Source organism: Sardina pilchardus, chromosome 1 (genome assembly GCF_963854185.1).
Source record: "Sardina pilchardus chromosome 1, fSarPil1.1, whole genome shotgun sequence".
NCBI classification, from domain to species: Eukaryota; Metazoa; Chordata; class Actinopteri; order Clupeiformes; family Clupeidae; genus Sardina; species Sardina pilchardus.
Genome location: NC_084994.1, coordinates 36,786,248 through 36,806,612, shown reverse-complemented (window position 1 = coordinate 36,806,612; position 20,365 = coordinate 36,786,248). Strand labels below are relative to the sequence as shown.

General features: G+C 42.5%; 2 protein-coding genes across 2 annotated transcripts in view; both read right to left on the bottom strand.

Annotated features, from left to right (window-relative positions):
- LOC134078525 (NLR family CARD domain-containing protein 3-like) overlaps nt 1-20,365 on the bottom strand; it is an 80,617-nt gene that overhangs the window by 36,460 nt on the left and 23,792 nt on the right. The gene's annotated exons all lie outside the window — the stretch shown is intronic.
- Nucleotides 10,511-14,677, bottom strand: LOC134095455 (hatching enzyme 1.2-like). The gene is made up of 9 exons (XM_062549405.1): nt 14,611-14,677; nt 14,382-14,405; nt 14,050-14,100; nt 13,821-13,955; nt 13,593-13,710; nt 12,773-12,951; nt 12,283-12,364; nt 11,053-11,180; nt 10,511-10,653 (listed from the first exon to the last, which is right to left on the bottom strand). The coding sequence occupies exons 1-9, from the start codon at nt 14,675-14,677 to the stop codon at nt 10,511-10,513; spliced, it is 927 nt and encodes a 308-aa protein (XP_062405389.1).

Sequence of the window (20,365 nt, the reverse complement as noted above, 5' to 3'; positions counted from 1 at the left end):
ATATTTAGCTCCATGGAATACCGAATGATACTGTATTTTAGAACAATTGGTGAGGATCACACGAGAAATCTTCAAATGACAGCAACACAGCAGTGTCCTGTAACCCTGATAAGATGGAAATATAGAAATACAGTTGATTTTCCATCCAAAACATCATTTTGGTTGTGGTCAACATCTCAATGTCAGGCTACATGGCGTCAATGACATGAAATTAGTCTCATAATCTTACCAAAACCTGACAGTGGTGTAGGCTATTGTTGATGGTGTAGTGACATAAAATGGGGAAGACTGTGTCCTCATGGGGACTTATTTTGATAGCACACCAATTTGGTTGCCATATCCACAGTAGGCCTAGTGTGCTACAGAGACCAGACAGGGTGAGAGACTGTGTGGGCCTGTCACAGTAAATTTGAACAGGGCCCAGAGACCAAACCCTCCTCCCTCCGGTGGCCACACTCAGGAACTGCTACTTGGACCTTTTTCACTTCTTTTCAGAAAGACTCTTTAAAAATGTTCTATTTATATCAAATTAGATTTTTACACCCAAATCTCCAGCTCCAAGCATGATTGAAGGGTGCAGAGTTCTCCCTAGTGGCAAATGTGGAGCCATACATAAAAATAACAGATTTGGTTATATGTGAGATTATGCACTTTCAATCCTATAAATCAATTATCATTTAATGACATTATGAGAGCACAGATGGAGGATGAAAGTTTCATTTCAATTCAACAGGTTCAGCAGGCTCTGTACAGTATATAGGATGTAAATATTTCACTTTTGCAACAGAAAATCATTCACATGGTGGCCAGCAGGTGTCCACTGAAAATGTTTCCCCTGCATGTTCCCGTCAGTACAGATGACTGGTTGCAGGCATCTCCATGTACACCGCAAGCGACAAGGTCCATTTTAATATAGAAATACTAATACATTGCTAGCTTCTTAAATAAATGGTTAAATGGAAATAGCAGAGGGTGAATGTTCAAGGAGCAGCTTCAGTCTTCTGGTTTTAGGTTCATCCCTCTTTAGTTTAGTACTGTAGATACAATAGAACAAACAGCCCATTGTGGTTCATATTTCACATTGACATGCCACACACCAGTTGAAGTTTAATTACCTCCGCCAAGGAAAGAAGGAAGGAAGGGAGGCTGGGAGGCTGGCTGGCTGTCAGATAACTCAAAAAGTCATGGATAGATTTCGATGACATTTTCAGGGAAGGTCTGGAATTACCCAAGGAAGAATCGATTACATTTTGGGCGTGATCCGTATCACCGTCTGGATCCAGGAGGCGGTTATGTTTTGGCTTGGCGGAGGTCTGTATTGATTGATGTTTTCATTAGATTGCATACCATCAGTGCTGTAGACCCTCTCATGCAGCTCACCGCACTTATAAAGCCTGTTGATCTTCATAATGTCCATCTCTGATAGGTCAGTCGTCTGATCTCAACCAGAAAGAGAAAAGAGAAAGAGAAAAGCTCCTGTCTGCAGGGCTCACTATTCACATGAAGCGGGAAACGGATGAACAGTCAGTTACAGGCATTCACACACATGCACACATGTTCATTCACATTCACTCACACACACATTAGTCGATTAGTGTACATTATTATGAATGTGATTTTTAATGTTTAAAGTTGCAATCGGTAATTAAACCCTTTTGAGTGATGGATTAACTCAATTGCTAGCTCTGACATTTCAGAGGTGGATACCCACACACACACACACACACACACAAGCAGGGTGTGGGTATCCACCTCTGAAATGTCAGAACTAGCTTATTAGAGTTAATCCACCACTCAAAAGGGTTTAATCACCATTGCAACTTTTAACATTAAAAATCACATCCATATTCATAATATGTACACTAATTGACACTAGGAAACATTCGACTGGTATCTTTATGAACTCTGGACAATATCATAAAACAAGCGCTGAATGTCCACCGTGCTTACAAAACTCATAGTTTACCCACCTCTTATTTTACCAATACTGTACATCTCTGTACACAAGCACACACAATGCACATAAACACACACCACACACACACACACACACACACACACACACACACACACACACACACACACACACACACACACACACACACACACACACACACACACACACACACACACACACACACACACACACACACACACACTCAGCACACACACACACACACACTTCCTCCTCACCTCCTCCTCTTCCTCCTGGTGTTAAGCAGATCATCGAGGGGAACACAAACTTCAACATTCGCGAAATCCGGTGCTTCACTGAAACGTTGGTCCAGTTCATCTGAGACGGTGGTCCAGTTCATCTGAGACGGTGGTCCAGTTCATCTGAGACGTTGGTCCAGTTCATCTGCATCCACCTTGAACGCTGGTCCTCTGCTGGTATCAGCATGAGGATGGAGGTGCTGGGCTGTGACCTGCCAGGTAGGACTGATACACTCACACACACACAGGACTGTCACTCTACAACTTTTCCCTGTCTGGTTCAGTTCTAATGTCCTCTTAGACCATCACAGCCCCAGAGTCAGGCCACACCCACTCCAGTGACACTCCAGTTCAGATCCCGAGGTCATTCTGACCAGACCCCAAAACCAGCAGAGTGGGTATCAAGTTTCTTGTTGGATTTTCTTTTGAATCCTAGGAAGTGGGGCCCTGACTCCCTGGCCAATGGGACCTTGTGTCTCCTTAGGTCCAGGAACGGGGAGGGCTGAGTCAGCTCCCTAACGTCCTCGTCATCGTTATTCAGACGATGAGAAATCCGCATGCTGTTAGAGATCTATTCTATGGTACCCCCAGTTCCTCTTCCCACTGGGGGTGAAAGATAATGTCACAGATGCTGTGTGTGTTAACTCCAAACCTTCAGACTGTCACACTAAGTTCAGTGTTTTGCTATTCATTTCACTCAGCACTTTCTGTTGAATGTGAATGTTGGAGAATAGATGTTGTACTTTTGACGGTGCCACCTGACCTGTCTGATAGCCTCCAGCTTCATAGTCTGAGGCAGTGGGCATCTGTCAATCAGGTCCAACATGGATGTAAACTTGGACAAGATGGTGTTTACTTGCTCATTCTGTTCTCCTGCAATGTTCATTTTGTGTCCACGGTACCTGTATGTCTCAGGAAGGGAATACACACACTTGGGTTTTGTTGCTATTGTCAACTGTGAATTGTGACATTGATTCTCTCCACTGTCTCCTACAGAACAGCACATTTTGTCTCCTTAATCTTCAGACCTGACCATTCCAGAACACAAACAAACACAAAACTGATATCATGCTTTAGAAATATACTTTGTATATATTTCAGTCTTGCTACTTACTATATTGCACAGAGGTAACCCTGTTATGTTGAATAAAGCTGTCTGTCCCTGGTGTCCATTTTGTGAGTAGTCCATCTCGTAACTCACTGTGCCGTTCCTCCTCTTGTCCCCAGAGCCGTGCGGAGCGTCCCTCCTGACATGACCGCTGAGTCTGGGTTCTGATTGGTCTCCTCAGACCGCGTCACATTTCCACATCCTGTCTCTGTGTGCCAAGCTTCCTGCTTGTTGTCCAGCGCACCCTTGCAGTGTGTGACGTGTCTGAGCACTAACATCACCCACACACACTCTTTAACTGTGTGCCACCCTGTGTCTCCATGCCACCTGTCTGATAGCCTCCATCTTCATCTGAGGCAGTGGGCATCTGTCCATCATGACACTCACACTCTTCCACTGTGTGCCACCCTGTGCCTCCATGCACACACACACACACACACACACACACACACACACACACACACACACACACACACACACATACACACACACACACACACACACTCTTTCACTGTGTGCCACCCTGTGCCTCCATGCCACCTACACCGCTGCCAGCTGCTCCAGTCTGACCTGCAGACTACAGAGCGGGTCGTGTGCCACAGAGACACAGTTCCCTGTCTCAGGAAACCGATCGACTATTCATTATTATTGATTACAGACGTGTCAGAGAGATGATATATTGACATTTGTGAGCTATAGTTTGAGGAGGGTCGGGTTTGGAGGTATATACTGTAAGGTGTATTCAGTGCAACTCTGCCACCATCCACCCAAAACACTCTCACTAAGTTGCACACCTGTCCTGCATCTGCTGTCCTGGTGAATCTATGAGAAGCCCCTGGCTACAGCGTGCAGATCGGTTCTATGGCTCAATGTGGCACAGTCTATTTACCTGCTTACTATACACTACGCTGGAGTTCAATATTTCTCAACCAAATCTCAAGGAAGAAGACTTAGCTCAACAAAAGGATCCTCCTCAGACTACTGGACTAACATGGACATGATTAGGCTGTTCCTATGCACTGTAGGCCTGTTGATGTAGGCTACAACCTCCTGAAAGGTCATGCTGAGAGTATTGGTAGAGGATGTGCGGTCTTATACTGTACCTGAGGCTCATTGATTAAGTGGATGCTAATAGTACTGATTTGTCTTACTTAACAGTCTTAAAGTTGTTAAGAAGGTATTTCGTATACATTCTGTTGATGAAATTGTGACATACTATATAATTCACAATCCACCACTATCATTTAAAAAAAAGGAATCACAACCTTTGCCGTATGTGTGTGTGTGTGTGTGTGTGTGTGTGTGTGTGTGTGTGTGTGTGTGTGTGTGTGTGTGTGTGTGTGTGTGTGAGAGAGAGAGAGAAAGAAGTAAGACATGAAGAAAGAGTGAGAGGAGTAGGACGAGGAAGTGCACTAGGGGCAGTCTCCATGCTCCACTCTTCCCTCTCTACACTCTGGGCTGTTTCCACTCTCCAGTCCCACCTCTCTACACTCAGCACTGTCTCCACTCCCACCTCTCTACACTCAGCACTGTCTCCACTCCCACCTCTCTACACTCAGCACTGTCTCCACTCCCACCTCTCTACACTCAGCACTGTCTCCACTCTCACCTCTCTACACTCAGCACTGTCTCCACTCCCACCTCTCTACACTCAGCACTGTCTCCACTCTCCCCTCTCTACACTCAGCACTGTCTCCACTCTCTACACTCAGCACTGTCTCCACTCCCACCTCTCTACACTCAGCACTGTCTCCACTCCCACCTCTCTACACTCAGCACTGTCTCCACTCTCTACACTCAGCACTGTCTCCACTCCCACCTCTCTACACTCAGCACTGTCTCCACTCCCCCCTCTCTACACTCAGCACTGTCTCCACTCCCCCCTCTCTACACTCAGCACTGTCTCCACTCCCACCTCTCTACACTCAGCACTGTCTCCACTCCCACCTCTCTACACTCAGCACTGTCTCCCCTCTCTACACTCAGCACTGTCTCCACTCTCTACACTCAGCACTGTCTCCACTCCCCCCTCTCTACACTCAGCACTGTCTCCACTCTCTACACTGGGGGCTGTCTTCATGCTCTACACATTAGCCAGTGCACTTTTTTGGGGCCCTTTACAGTTTTTCTCGATTGCTAACACACATTTTCTGAAAACATGCCTCATATTCTCAGAACTCTACACACAAATCCAAAACAACACACACAATGGGCAAAACTCCACAATTCTCCTGCAAAATGACACTTTACCTTCAAAACAATGTAATTTCTCCACAAAATGCTCTTTTGTTCTCAAGAGACACACACAAACCATCATATATCAAGACACTTATAAGGACCAGTTGAACACTGATGTGCTCAGTGTAAAACACTGTGATGAATTGAAAACACTTTTTCTCCATTCATTATAATGACTTGGGCCTTTTTTTGTTCAGTGTTACACTACAAACAGTACTACAAACAGTAGATAAGCTGATACAGTAAGTTGATATGCTTACCCTATCAATATTTTGAAATATCTCATTCTTTTCTATTATTTTTCTTTGTATTTGCCGTAATGTTATGCCGTTTTTTCTAGGACAATGCTCATGATTTCAGTTTCCTGTTCAGGAGACAGAAGCCCTTGTGTTGGTAATCTTTCGGCTGCCAAACAAATAGTAAAATACTGTAAACTGTGTAGGAATACAAAGTAGGATTACTTTCCCCAAATACTTGAAACATACTTTATTTTTACAGTCCTACAGAACAGCCCACAGGTAATACTGTACTACTGTGCTCATTGAGCTATATTGCACTGTACGGTACTGTACTGTATTGATACGCAGCACTGAAATGTTCTAGTGGCTCGGATCTCATCAGAGATTACGGTCCTTGGCCTCCCCGTCCTCCTCCTCTTACTCTCACTCCTCTGGCTCTGCCTCTGCCTGTACTACTATACTGTAATACTACTGTAAAGCTCTGATTGCTAATTGTAAGACTGTGTGACAGGAGTTTGCCCATGTGATGAGTCAGTGTGCATGGTAGGGCAGTTAGCTTTAGAATTTGAATAGCAGTGTGTTCTTTGTGAAAACAAGAGATTTACTTCATGAAAATTGTGTCTAATGCACAGAATTGTGTGTAGTGTTTTGAAAACAGTGTGTTGTAGAACGGCAATTTGAGTGTAAAGCAGAAATTGTGCTTATAGTTCAGCAGAATTGGTTCAGGAGGTTGGTGCATGAGCTACATATTATTGGAATTGTGTCTCAAGTACCAGAAATTGTGTGTAAATAATTGAGAAAAACTGTATTATCAAAGTTTCATAGGCAGAATAGAAATGAATGATTATTGGGATAATGCTTCTTTTATTTCATTCCAGGTTCACTGACATCCAAACCCAAATAGTAGCCCCCCAAAGTGTCAGCTTCATTGGAGGCCAGGATTTAGTTTGCAGGCTAAGGGGTTGTTAAGTTAGAGGTGTTTAATTCTGGTTATACAGTTTGGAGTCTCCAAAAAGGATCTTTGAAACATCATTCTTTCTTCTATCATTCTATCATTTGCCTTTGAGTATGTGTATAGGTAGAGATTGATCTTTGGCCACTCCACCCCCGCACAGGCCCCTCTGAAACCTAAAAATTTGCCGTTTTTCTTATAACTACCTGAACCTTGCCACCGAGGATGATGAAATGCTTATGGTATGTTGGTCTCAAGAGACCGCAACTTGGCTTATAACCAGTCATTTGTGATTTGCAAATTTGAATTTCATCCATGGGGTGCTATATAATATATTTATTTACTGTACTGTATGTGTACATTTAGTGACATGCTCACCCAACGGCCTGCAGATGGTGCTATTTAGCGAAGGGTTGCTGGTTAGGGATGATACTCACACTCTCACAAACACACGTATGCACACACACTTCAACAGATTCACATGCACAGATAAACACACATCCACTGATTCCACACACACACACACACACACACACACACACACACCACACACCACACACCACACACACACACACACACACACACACACACACACACACACACACACACATTATTATACACAAAAGCAAGCTCACACATGCACACACTCATTTATATACACATGAGCTGCAAGAGTAGGAGATATATGTATATATCAATTGCACAAAAAGGAGATGCAGGAAAGTTGACAAGCGTCATTTATTTTTTTGGAGAGAATGTGCAGAACTGAGCGGCGGTCATATTGTGTACCGCTATGCGGTGCATCTAGTTGTTGCTAGGTTACAAAGTTTTGATTGGTCGTTAAGAGAGAAGTGACATTGACGAGGCCAGCGCTGTTCTAATATAGTTGAACACATTTCAACTTTCAGCGCTCTGCGCACTGCAGAAAAAAGCTATCAGCACCACGGCGGGCGCTAAGTGCTGCGAGCGCTGAACTTCATAGGATTTGTAGAGAAAATGGCCGTCATCATCAAAGAATGCTATTGGTGGACACGGGCCCTTAATGTGCACAAAACATATATTACAATTCTAAATTTCATGTTCGTTCAGTGTGCAACAAAGCAGCAAAATATTGTTTACATAATCCTAATTCAATCAGATGTTTACCACAGGGCTTGTTCTTGGGTGGGTATGGGAGGGGTGGGTGGGAAGGGGGGGGGGGGGGGGGGTTTATGCCTTTGTATATGATGTAACTGATTTATGCATTATTACAAAATAAAAACAATTGATCTCAAAAAAGAAATATTGCTATCGTCTCAGACATTTAACTCAACAATGCAGCATTTAAGGTCTTTACACAAACAAAACATGTGTTTTGTGTCCAATATTACTAAAAGCATATTCATTGGGATGTTTTTGAAGGAGCATGCCAGGACTATCACGTAATCTATGTCATATACAATGCATAAGTACTATTTCCTAACAACTCTATGATGCACTGCAGATGCAGCATTTTGGTTGGCAGTGCTTACATCTGGAAGAGCAGATGTCCCCGGAAAGTAGTGTGGTGATTTTGGTTATCCAGCACCCTGCTGTTGGCTGGCAAGTACACATCCACCACGTCTCCCTTCTCTAGGATCAGACTTGCTCCGTTAGACACGTTGTTGTGTTCGCTCTTGAACGTGGAGTACAGGGAGACCACCCACTCTCTGTTCTTACGCAGGGACACCCCCAGGATAACATCGCTGCCACGGCTCAGAGCAGAGAGGCTGAACTCGTACACTCCTCTCACAGGGGCGGTGAAGAAGCCTGGGTCAGAGGATGGGTAGACATGTACAGTATTGATCCTTTTGGAAGAGCATCTGGCACCATACAGCTCAACAACAACAGGACAACCAAACACACCCATTATTGAATGTCACTCAGCAACTGTAGGATGACATCCTAAATCAATTGTATGCACCATATTGCTATATGGCATAGTAATGTTATACACCATTTGAAAGATTGGACAAGAATGTCAGAGAAGAATGAATTTTTTTTCATGTACAATCTGTATAGTGCTTTACACTGTAAGATTAATTTTTACTACTGTATGTTTCAATTAAATTGTATCAAAACCCTCCCCCGCTTTTGGTGCTACTCTGACCTCTAGCTGCAGTGTAGCTGCAATACAATAAGTAAGGGATAATGGACGACGCACCGTTGGATTATAAAGTTAATGCAAGTTCAGATGGTATCTAGAAAAGTGTGCTAACGTTGTATAATCGTACAGCGTGAAGTCCATTGTCCTGCTTATTCCACTGTTGCCAGTAGCGTTGTGTTCATTTCAGGTCATAACTGAAACGTTTTAATCACTAAAACTATCTTGTTTGTAGAACTGTAGAAAGCGTTCCAGAGCTGTATATATCTGGTAAAATGTTCACCTGTATTAAGGTCGTATGCATTGCCAATGTTGTTGAAGATGTGCTTGTAGATAAGTGTTTTTCCAGTGGTATAGGGTCCAGAGTTCCTGTCTGTGGTTGTTTCAAGTGAAAGTGAAAAGGCCACTTTATTCCCTGAAAACACATGTAGCAAAATATTTATAACTGAGAAAATTGTTTATTGTTACACAATTCATTGTTTGTAGATTTAGTTCCATCATCAAATTGGCCCCGGTATCTCTGCCACTATATCACAAGTCAAACGACTTCTCTAATATAATTTTTTTCTGGTGCTTTTGAAAGCACATGTCGTCTCTTCAAGATATCAGTGTGGAGAGGCCAGGCAAGGAGCCACTTTAGTTTATCAGTCTGAACGTCGCTGTTTCACCTTCATTGAGTGTCTGGAGTTCCCGCAGCTGGGTCCTCTGGGCGTCCACTGTGTCCTCACTGGCTCTCAGTCTGGCTTCCATTGCAGTCAGATATAATTCCTGAGCTTCAGGAGAGCACACACACACACGCACACACACGCACACACACACATCCCAACTATTTTAATCCCTTAATGCCCACAAAGTAAATTCTTTTAAAAAAAAAATTGCAAATGAATTGTCTTTGAAGCAACACCCTCGGCCAGAGCTCTGTCTCTGACTAGTGGTAGCAATAACACACAAGCCCACGAAATTCGGTTCATTTTCATGAATGTGTGAAACAGACAACATGGTAGGTGGCGCTTTAGAGTCCCTAAGCCACACCCTTGGCCAGAGTTCTGTCTCTGACTAGCGGCAGCAATAACACACAAGTCCACCAAATTTGGTTATTTTTTGTGAATGTATGTGCCAACCACAACAGACAACGTGCTAGGTGGTGCTATAGATTCCCTAAGCCACACCCTCAGCCAGAGCTCTGTCTCTGACTAGCGGTAACAATAACATAATATATAATAATACAGCATAATAGTAATAATAATAATATTAATAATCTCTACAGAAACAATAGGGCCTTGTACCTTCGGTGCAGCTGCTGCTTCAGCGGCCACACCTCGGTGCTCGGGCCCTAAAAAATATTGTTCTCGTTATTATGGATGACGATATTCACACACAAACTATAACGATAACGACATGAAGAACGTTATCGTTGGGGATCACTTTCAGAGCGATACAAAATCAACAGCCAATCAGAATCCATCAAATTTTAGCTATCACATTCATTAACACACGGAGAGACTTTGTCGCTCAATGGTCAATATGTGGACGCTTTTAGCGTTATGGTAGTTATTGTTATAACTACCATTCTTGGTGTGAATGGCCCTTCATGCTTAAAGTATGCGTCCATCCATAATTCAGAATCATGCATTGTTTTATCTCCAGTTCACAATACCTTTATCTTGGCTAACCAGACTCTTCACTTGGCCGACCAGGCTCTTCACTTGGGTCTCTGAGACCTCCAAGCGTCTGATCAGCTCCTTCAGAGTTTCATTACTGCTGGTTACATTGCTGGAGTCTGTGGAGAGAAAAGAGCTTGTTGTTTCTGCCACACACACAGAGACCATACAATCTGGAGAATCATCATCTTTGCACACCTCTTTGTGTGTCATTGAATGAGTGCAGGGGTTTCTGCGCCCATTAACAAATAAATAAATAATAAAGGGGATGCTTGAAATGTTTTGACTGTGCCATATAGTTCACTTACATGTACAGTAATGCTGTAAAATTACTTTTTAGTTTGGTGTTGCCACGAATGCAATCATTCATAATGTACTGTTCTTGGAGCACCATCACAGTTGAATTTTGATCTATATCTCAATGTATGCAAGCTATATGCGACTCCTATGGCAAACAAGCTGGTTGAAGATATTTCTTAGTTTGATTCAGTTGCCTGCCATCAGTCTGGTCCACTCACCATCACACTCATACAGCCTGTTGATCTTCACAATGTCGATCTCTGACAAATCTCTGCGCTGTCCGATCCTGACATCGGGGTTAGGAATCGGGGTGATGGTGTCCTTACCATTTTTTGAAAAGGCTTTTCTGAAATCCGAGAATACGTGAAAACATTTGCATTAAGGTACACAAATATGTTAGCCTGAGAGAGAGAGCTGAACTTGAACTTGTATGGAATTGTTCCGTTGAGCTGCAACTATGCCAAAGATACTTAAGGCGGAGCAAGATACTTCATCGTAGTTCATGTCTATGGGCGCAAAACGGGGATCACTTCTTCTGCATAAAGGGGTGTGTCTTGCCCATAGACCTCAATGGAACAGCTCTGCATAAAGGGGGATTTTGCCTCCCCCCCCCCCTCCCTCTTGCGAATCGGGTTCCAGGAAGTGGCTTCTCATGAAGTATCTTGCTCCGCCCTTAATGATCTTTGATTATGCCCAAAACAGAACTGTTCAAATCAAATTGTCTGGGCGGGCTTTGTATGATGATGGACAGATGAGCGACACAGCCTCATCTATCACGTCATCTGAGCACGCTTCGGTTAATTTTGTTTGCAACTAAACTAGCTTCTAAGACCCCTTGTAGGAAAAGCATGCGTATTTCCATGCCGTTTGGCCTTTCATTTACACGGAGAGCAGAGGTTTTTCCACTGAAAAAAATATTTCTGAGAACTGAAGGAAAACTCAGTTTTGCATTTAATCAGGCGAAATGGCATTTTTGCATTGTGACCTGTTGTTCCGTCATTGGTTTCAAATCTGACTAGCTACAACTGTTTTTTAGCATCTGCGTGAATTAAATTATTTTCAAACGGATGAGGGGATACTGTACATCTGTTTTCTTTTTTTTTTTTTTCCAATACCTTACCCTGCTATGTACTCCACTATCATGTCTGTTGTACAAGATATTGAGGGTGCAATATCTTAACAAAGTGACCAGAAAACAACAATGTTAAGGCATTTGTGGAGATGAAGGATGGTTTGGGTGTTCTTCCTACAGCTCACAGTAAGCTATCGTTGCTCTGATTGGTCTATCCAATTGAGTGCAAAGGCACCCCCCCCCCCCCCCCCCCCCCATCAGTTGAAACACGCCCCATAATCACGCTCCAAAGGCCCGGTGGAGCAGTATCAGACTCCAGACTAATATGTGCCATTGGTACAAAATGTTGCTATAATTATTATGTTTTTCCGCTCACCTGCCGTAGTGCATGACGGATCCATAGTCATACGCTGTGTTCAGGTTATTAGTGTCATACTTGTTAAAGTTGCGGGAAACGCCTGTGAGAAGAAAGTGGAATTGTTAGTGTAATTAAAGTGTGTTTTTGTCCTTCTGAAGGGGACTTCACATTGCACATGACATGCACTATGTCTGCCTCTACTGTAGGTTGCTCTTGGTTGAGGTAATGTCCCGAGGATTCTTGTTATGCTTGCCGTCGGGCTCAGCGCAAAATTCCTATGATTGACAGGGCACTGCGGTTTAAGTTCTACATAGTAGAACTTCGACTGCGGCACGTGCAAGAGCGGCAAGATGCCGTTGAACAATACTGTTGTGCATGCAAGGCATTGAAAATAATATGTTTCATAGTGTAGCGCTGCTGTTTGAGAATAAAGAATACTGTAGAAGAACAAAAGAACAAAAATATTTGCTACGCACACATATAATACCATAATAAGTGATTTTCCAACCTGCTCGGATGTTTTCAAAGTTGATCTTGACGTACTTGTCCCGATCACTTCTAGTCTGCTCATGGAAGAAGCCGAGGGCGTGAAGGAGCTCGTGCTGCACAACACCTTTGTAAACACAGCCATTCACGTTCAGCGAGACGGTTTGTCCGCCGCCATTCCTTCCAACGTACGAGTAGCACCTGCGAGGGGACACCAGTCACTCATAACGGTTGATTAGATAGATAGATAGATAGATAGATAGATACAGCAGATAGACAGATACAGATAGATAGATAGATACAGTAGATAGATAGATACAGTAGATAGACAGATACTGTAGATAGATAGATAGATAGCTAGATAGATACTTTATTGGTCCCCCAAGAGGAAGTTCAAGATGAATGTGTCTAGGAAGAGCAAGGAGGACTGGATCTAGATATGGGTGGCATGGGGGTAGCCCCCAATTTCATTTGCACATTTGGTTTTGTAGCGTTCATTTGCACATCAGTCAATGACATTATGACACGACAGTACTTCCTAAGCTTCCACTGATCGAGCAACACCAAGGTTGTGGGTTCAATACCCATGGAACGTGTCATTCTAAAAAAAAATAATCTTAAATTATGTAAGAGCTGAACACAAAGTGAAGACACCATGCAAAACATGCTTCAGTTTGTTTTCCTGACCTTAAACAAAATGCACAAAAACACAAAACCTTCCCCTCTTTCTGCACTTGTAGTGTGAATCACAATTCTCGATGTTGATGAAGGAGTAACACTACTACAAACATCAGCTTCAAAACATTTCTGACAAGAATCGTACACATTGTTACTGCACTTACCCGCCACGAGACACAATTCTGATGAAGTCTTTTTGTTTGACGTAAGGCACAAAACGAATGCAGGTCTTCTCATGGAAGGTCTGCAAGGCATTCTGAATAACAGCCTTCTTCTGGGCAGCTTCGGAAAAAAAGCATTATAGCATTACATGTTAAGTTATTAACTAATTCATTCAAATCAATTGCATGAACTCTGATGAAGACCACACATTATTCTTTCCCACAACTTACAAAAAGCATCAGAAACATTGTACGGCACTTCCACAAGTCCCGATGGTGACTTCTGCCACTTGCAATTACTGCACTTCCTGGCGTTCCTGTCTCTTGGAATGGCCACGTCTCCCTCCATCAGGAACCCAGAAATTTCTTTGGGGAGAAAGTTTATGCCAAATTAGGGGTTTCTTATCTCCCCTATATTGAGTGTTCACATTTATAGATGTATCTAGAAGCACTGCCTTACCTTGGTTTGCTTCCAGGATTCTTGTAGAGATGTCGACTTCCTCATCGACTTCTAATGAAGAAATAACACCAAACGCACAACATTATCTTCAGTATTTATGTTAAAACAACTGAGCAGTAGGTAGCAGTGTGTGACGAAAGTGGGATTCGTCTTAAGACGACTGCATAAGGTGGTTATTTCTGAGATTCTGATCCATTTGCATCCATGAAATACACACAATTTGAGGTTGAAAATGTGTCAGAATCTCACGTTATGCAATCGTTTTAAGACAGCTGCTGGCAGCTACATCAAGTCAAATCCACCTTTTGACACACAGAAGATGACACACTCACCCTCTGTACTGGATGGGTCCTGGTGATGAGAAGGACATCATGTGGAGTGAGAGGTATGAGAGTTGGATAATAACAGGATGTTAGTATCAGTCAATACACTCTCACTATCAGGAACACACGGACATAACATAACATACAGTAGTAGTGTATGACAATAACAAGACACAACTTGTAAACTTGTAAGACTTCTATAAACGTTGTAGATGTTGGGCAGTTCCTCCAGGTCTTACCTCTTGAGCCAGGACCTGTGAGAGGCCCAGCAGCAGAACCAAAATGGAGGCTAGTTTCCTGTACATGCTGCTTGTGGTGCTGTCTGGAGATGCAACTGCAGATGACCCTTCACCAGGAGTGAAGCTGTGCCTAGACCACTGTCCAGTAAGGGTATATATAGTGCCCTCCTAAAGGAGTGTCCTTCTGTGGGCTTATATTAATGTCAACATCAACCACTTAAATAATTGGGTGGAGACGTCTCGGATCACATTGTTTTTGTAGATAATTAGCTTAGACATAACTAAGATGAAAGGCAAACTAACATGCTGAGGATGGCAAGTACTGGAGTGAAAAGCCTACAAAACCTTTTTAGGCTGCTTGTGCCATTTCCGCCTCACATTTTGAATTTCTCACAGAAATGTAATGCATGCCACACCACACAGCTATTCCGATTAAATATGTTTGTGTAAACAACTGATTATGTTATTGTAAACTATATCCTGATTCCTGAGTTTGTGGATTCCTAGAGGAAGTGGATTTTTCACTTTATAAAGACACAAGAAGGAGCTGGATATGCTCATGGACAGTTTCATTTTAATTCTGACTCAATTTTCAACATAACTAGGAAGTGATTGATTAAATGTCTACATCACATGATAACCTAAGTCATGAATTTCCCTATTTACTAACAAAATCATTATTATTTCTAGATTATTCCTCAACTTATTAATTCTTCCACATAGGCAGAAACTGTAGTAACACTCAGACTGACATTATTATGCCATATAAACAGCAGAAAGACTGGACATCTTTACATTTGTAATAGACTTTTGTTGTTGCCAGAGTTTTTCTGACAAACGTGTGCCTCACAACAGTTTGATGAGAATGTTGTAAAATCAACATTCTACAGAATATTTACAGTACAGTAGCTATGTGGAAAACTGCATGACATTTTAGAACAATTGGTGAGGATCACACGTTAACTCTTCAAATGACAGCAACACAGCAGTGTCCTGTAACCCTGAAAAGCTGCACTTTTAACAGCCAGATAGCAAGATGGAAATATAGAAATACAGTTGATTTTCCATCCAAATCATCATTTTGGTTGGGGTCAAAATCTCAATGTCAGGCTACATGGCCTCAATGACATGAAATCAGTCTCATAATCTTACCAAAACCTGACAGTGTTGTAGGCTATTATTGACAGTGTAGTGACATAAAATGGGGAAGAAGTGTTGCCTCTCCAGTGATACCAGATCTCTGAGTCTCAAACTATGTGGGATCTGTGCAGCTTACAACTTGGACATGTTCTTTAGTGTGACAGGGATATGCCGCTGCTGTGCCATCCTGTGTTAGAGAAGCCCAGATGTGCCTGTTTACTGTGTTACAGAAGCCCTGATGTGCCTGTTTACTGTGTTACAGAAGCCCTGATGTGTTATTTTAACCAGATGTGCCTGATTACTGTTACAGAAGCCCAGATGTGCCTGTTTACTGTGTTACAGAAGCCCAGATGTGCCTGTTTACTGGACTCTGTGTTAGAAGCCCTGATGTGCCTGTTTACTGTGTTCTGTGTTAGAAGCCCAGATGTGCCTGTTTACTGGACTCTGTGTTATCTTGAGCAGGCCGACTCCACTGCATTCTGCTCAGCTTACCTGCAGCAGCTGGATACTCTGCAGACATTTCTCATCAACAATAGCAAGATTAATTCTGCAATTACAGTGGTCATGCCCCTCTGCCTGTTGTAAAGACAATTGTAATGCAGAATGTTGCAACTGTTGCTGAGGAGAGTCCACACTAGGCTTTCAACGTCTCACTTACGACATATTTAACCAAGATGACTGAACATTAATCTCCTGCTCTGCCATTATTTGTCAGTCAATGTGTTTTCAATGTTGCATTAGCTGGCCACAGTGCAGCGCCACCTGCTGGTCTGGTGATTGCCTTCCACTGTGCCTGCACAATTGCTAGAGGACCTTTCCCTGGGAATAAATGAACCAGCCTCGTCCTTTAGCCTACATGAGGCATAAGTACTGAGGATTTTCAGTCCGTTAACACCTGCTGCCAGTGAATATTGTACAGGAAATGTGTTATGAAGAAGGAATATCGGTTTCACAGTTGAGTCTCAAAGGCTAATTCTTCCCCACAGTAACTCCACATCAAAACCGTACTGGGTTATGACATAGAAGGAGGATTTGACCTGATATTTCCTTTATGACAAAGTCAAGCAGAATGACTCATTAAGAATATGCACACCTTGAAACTGAACACAATACTACACACACTCACACACCAAACATTTGTTTACATTTTATTTTAATTTAATTCCTTAAGGTCAAGGAGAATGACTCATTAAGAATATACACATGTGCCATGAAATTGAACATAACATACATTTTACATTTTATTTCAATTCATTTGTATGTATTTTAATTAAACCCTGTTTGCCTTTGTGGATATACACATATCGAGGTTAAGACAACATTTTAACCAATAACATATTTAATTTATAATCAAAAATACAGGGGAAAATAAGGGACTCCCCTCCTTCTGTCTCCCTCAAGTATATCAATGTAAAAAAGTCTCTGCAGCTAGAGTTCTCAACGGGCCTGGCTTTCAAAGCCCGAGCCCGATGTAACCCGACACATACATTTGAACTATCTACCCGAACCCGGCCCGCGGCCCGACGCCGGCGGTCGAGTTTTCCTATGTTACTGTATCTATGGAGACGGACGGTCGTTAAGGGCACAATTATGTGCAGTGGCCTACCTAACCCACGTAAAACCTAGTGAAACAATATTTTCCAAAATAGAAACATGATATAAATGGGAAAACTTACTGTTCTTGCTATAAAAAAAGGCAGAATCATCCACAGAGCATGATATTTCAATAACCGCTTCATACACACTTCATGATGAGTTGTTAGCTATTCATGAAGACGTTGGCTATAGCCCAGCAACAATAGGCTACTGCCATTTTATTTTGTTGAAGGAGACAGCTTCTTAGAACTTGCACAGGAACTCATAAATGTTGGTGCAACACATGACAGAGCTGCCGCAAGCTCTGTCCTTCCATCTCCCAACACAGTAGCGTCATGTCTGCCCCCGCTCCATGATTGCATGCACCTTGCATGCAGCAGCCAGACATCCTTTACGATAGATAGATAGATTGATCCCCATAGAGAAATTCATGATGATTTGTGGTAAACAGCAGCGATGATTAATTTTTTTTTTTTTTTTTCACTGAGTGGAAAATATTTAGCCCGAGGACCGACCCGAGTCATCTTTTTATTATTTTCGACCCGAACCCGGCCCGAACCCGCGGGTCCCGTCGGGTTTGTCGGGCTGACCCGGCCCGTTGAGAACTCTATCTGCAGCAACAAACTCCATTGTTACTAATATCAATTAACGGTGGAGAAAAAACGTTCTTCAGATAACATACAACTCTCCAAGTTGAAAGTCGAAATGTCACTCTAAGATCATCAACACACAACATTAATTTATCTGGTGTGTTTGCTCTAGTTGGATACAACATGCTCACCATATGTCATGCAGATGATCAAATATAGAACACAGGATTAAAATGGAGCGACAGAGAGAGGGGGAGAGAAATGTGTGTGTGAGCAAGAGGATGGAGGGATGAAACAGGAGAAATACTGTAGCCAGGAAAACAGAAAGAGGGATGATGCTACACAGAGGAAGGAATGGAGAAAGCAGAGACAGAGAGAGAGAGAATGAGAAAGAGAGTGTGTGTGTGTGCATGTGTGTGTGAGTGTGTGTGTGTGTGTGTGTGTGTGTGTCTGTGTCTGTGTGTGTGTGTGTGTGTGTGTGTGTGTGTGTGTTTGAGTGTGAGTGTGTGAGAGAGAGAGTGTGTATGTGAGTGTGAAAGTGAGTGAGTGTGAGTCAGTGTGTGTGTGAGTGAGTGAGTGAGTGAGTGAGTGAGTGAGAGTGTGTGTGTGTGTGTGTGTGTGTGTGTGTGTGTGTGTGTTTGAGTGTGAGTGAGTGTGTGTGTGTGTGTGTGTGTGTGTGTGTGTGTGTGTGTGTGTGTGTGTGTGTGTGTGTGTGAGAGAGAGAGAGAGAGAGAGAGTGTGTATGTGTGACTGAGTGTGAGTGTTTGTGAGTGTGACTGAGCGAGTGTGTGTGTGTGTGTGTGTGTGTGTGTGTGTGTGAGAGAGTGTGCATGTGAGTGTGAATGTGAGTTAGTGTGAGTCAGTGTGTGTGTGAGTGATTGAGTGAGTGTGTGTGTGTGTGTGTGTGTGTGTGTGTGTGTTTGTGTGTGAGTGTGTGTGTGTGTGTGTTTGTGTGTGTGTGAGTGTGTGTGTGTGTGTGTGTGTGTGTGTGTGTGTGAGTGAGTGAGTAGTGAGTACAGTGAGTACAGTGAGAACAGTGACCGTTACAGGCAAGAGGAGGAACAAACAAACAAACACACACACACACACACACACACACACCAGTGGCGGCTGGTGGTTATAAAAATAAGGGAGGAAGGAAGGTGCACTTGATCGGTGTTAGTGGCAAATGTGAGGTTGTGATGGTATTGGTGGCATATGTGAACAATAGAGTATGTAGGCCGCCTACCCAGACATTTAAACCACCGTTATGCACTTGAGCAAGGCACTTAACCTCAAATTGCTCCAGGGACAATGATCTTTGTTATATAATTGACATATGTAAGTCACTTTGGATAAAAGTGTCTGCTAAATTAATAAATACAAATGTTAACACTTTGAGGCAGCTAGCTATACCTTGAGAAGTTTTTCATCTAACTAAAAACATCTATGCAAAAGTGGCACATATGGTTATATTCAAGAGATCCTCCAAAATAATTATATGAGAGTAAAGTGGATGTAATGAAATTACTTTTTATAATAATTCAGTGTAAACACAACTATTTAAAAAACAATTTTCAAAGGTTAAAGGTCAAAGGTATAAAAATACACTATAAATATATATCGAGCTAAGACTTTTGAAGTTTAAACCTTGAAAACAATGGTGTTGGCTCCATATAAGTAAAAAGAACATTTAAAAATGTTATGTAGTTTTACTACAAATTGGAAAAAAGTCAGACTAATGGGTCACTTAGTGCGTGTCTCTTTCAAATGCAAATTACTGTAAGTTGAATGGGCTTTTTGGATGGGCCTGCTGCAGGTGAGAGGACTGAAATCCTAGGGTTTTCTTTTATTGTTTTTACAAAGTGCCATTGATACATTCTCTTTTAACTAGTTGATTAAAGGTTTATGGTGTCACTTATATGTTTCTAGGACAAAAAAATAGCAAAGATTGACATGTGTGTTTGGAACAGTTTTTCAAATCCCCAGGGAGGGATTTAGACTCCAGAGGGTTAATCAATCTAGTTCTGGGAAGTCAGGAAAAATAAACGTTTTGGATATTGCCGAAATGAGATCGTTTTGCATGGTTTTAGACATGCCTGTAAATAGTGACGAATTGTTGTCTGAATCAGCCCCCTCGTCATGCCCCCTGAAAGACAGTTCTTGCATGCCCAGATAGGCAGTAGCATTAATCACACGCTTCACAGTCTCCCTGTTCTGGCGCACCTTTGCATTATGCTGTGCAGTCTGCAACCGCACACCTTCGTCCATAACCTGATCAATTGGCATTGTGCCCAGCAATGACAATCGGATTACAGCTTCAATGTGCTCATCACACAAATCGTGGCGTTTTGTTGCCCTATCCAAATTTCCAAATTGGCGTTTTGTTGCCCTATCCTGGCTATCCAAATATCCAAATTGTCAGTAAATCCCTGAACTGTCCACGTTC

Coding starts and splice junctions, on each gene's coding strand:
- LOC134095455 (XM_062549405.1), bottom strand. CDS start 14,677: ATGTACAGGAAACTAGCCTCCATTTTGGTTCTGCTGCTGGGCCTCTCA. Junction 13,711..13,820: donor CAATGTTTCTGATGCTTTTT/GTAAGTTGTGGG, acceptor TTTTTTCCGAAG/CTGCCCAGAAGAAGGCTGTT. Junction 12,952..13,592: donor AGAATTGTGTCTCGTGGCGG/GTAAGTGCAGTA, acceptor GTCCCCTCGCAG/GTGCTACTCGTACGTTGGAA.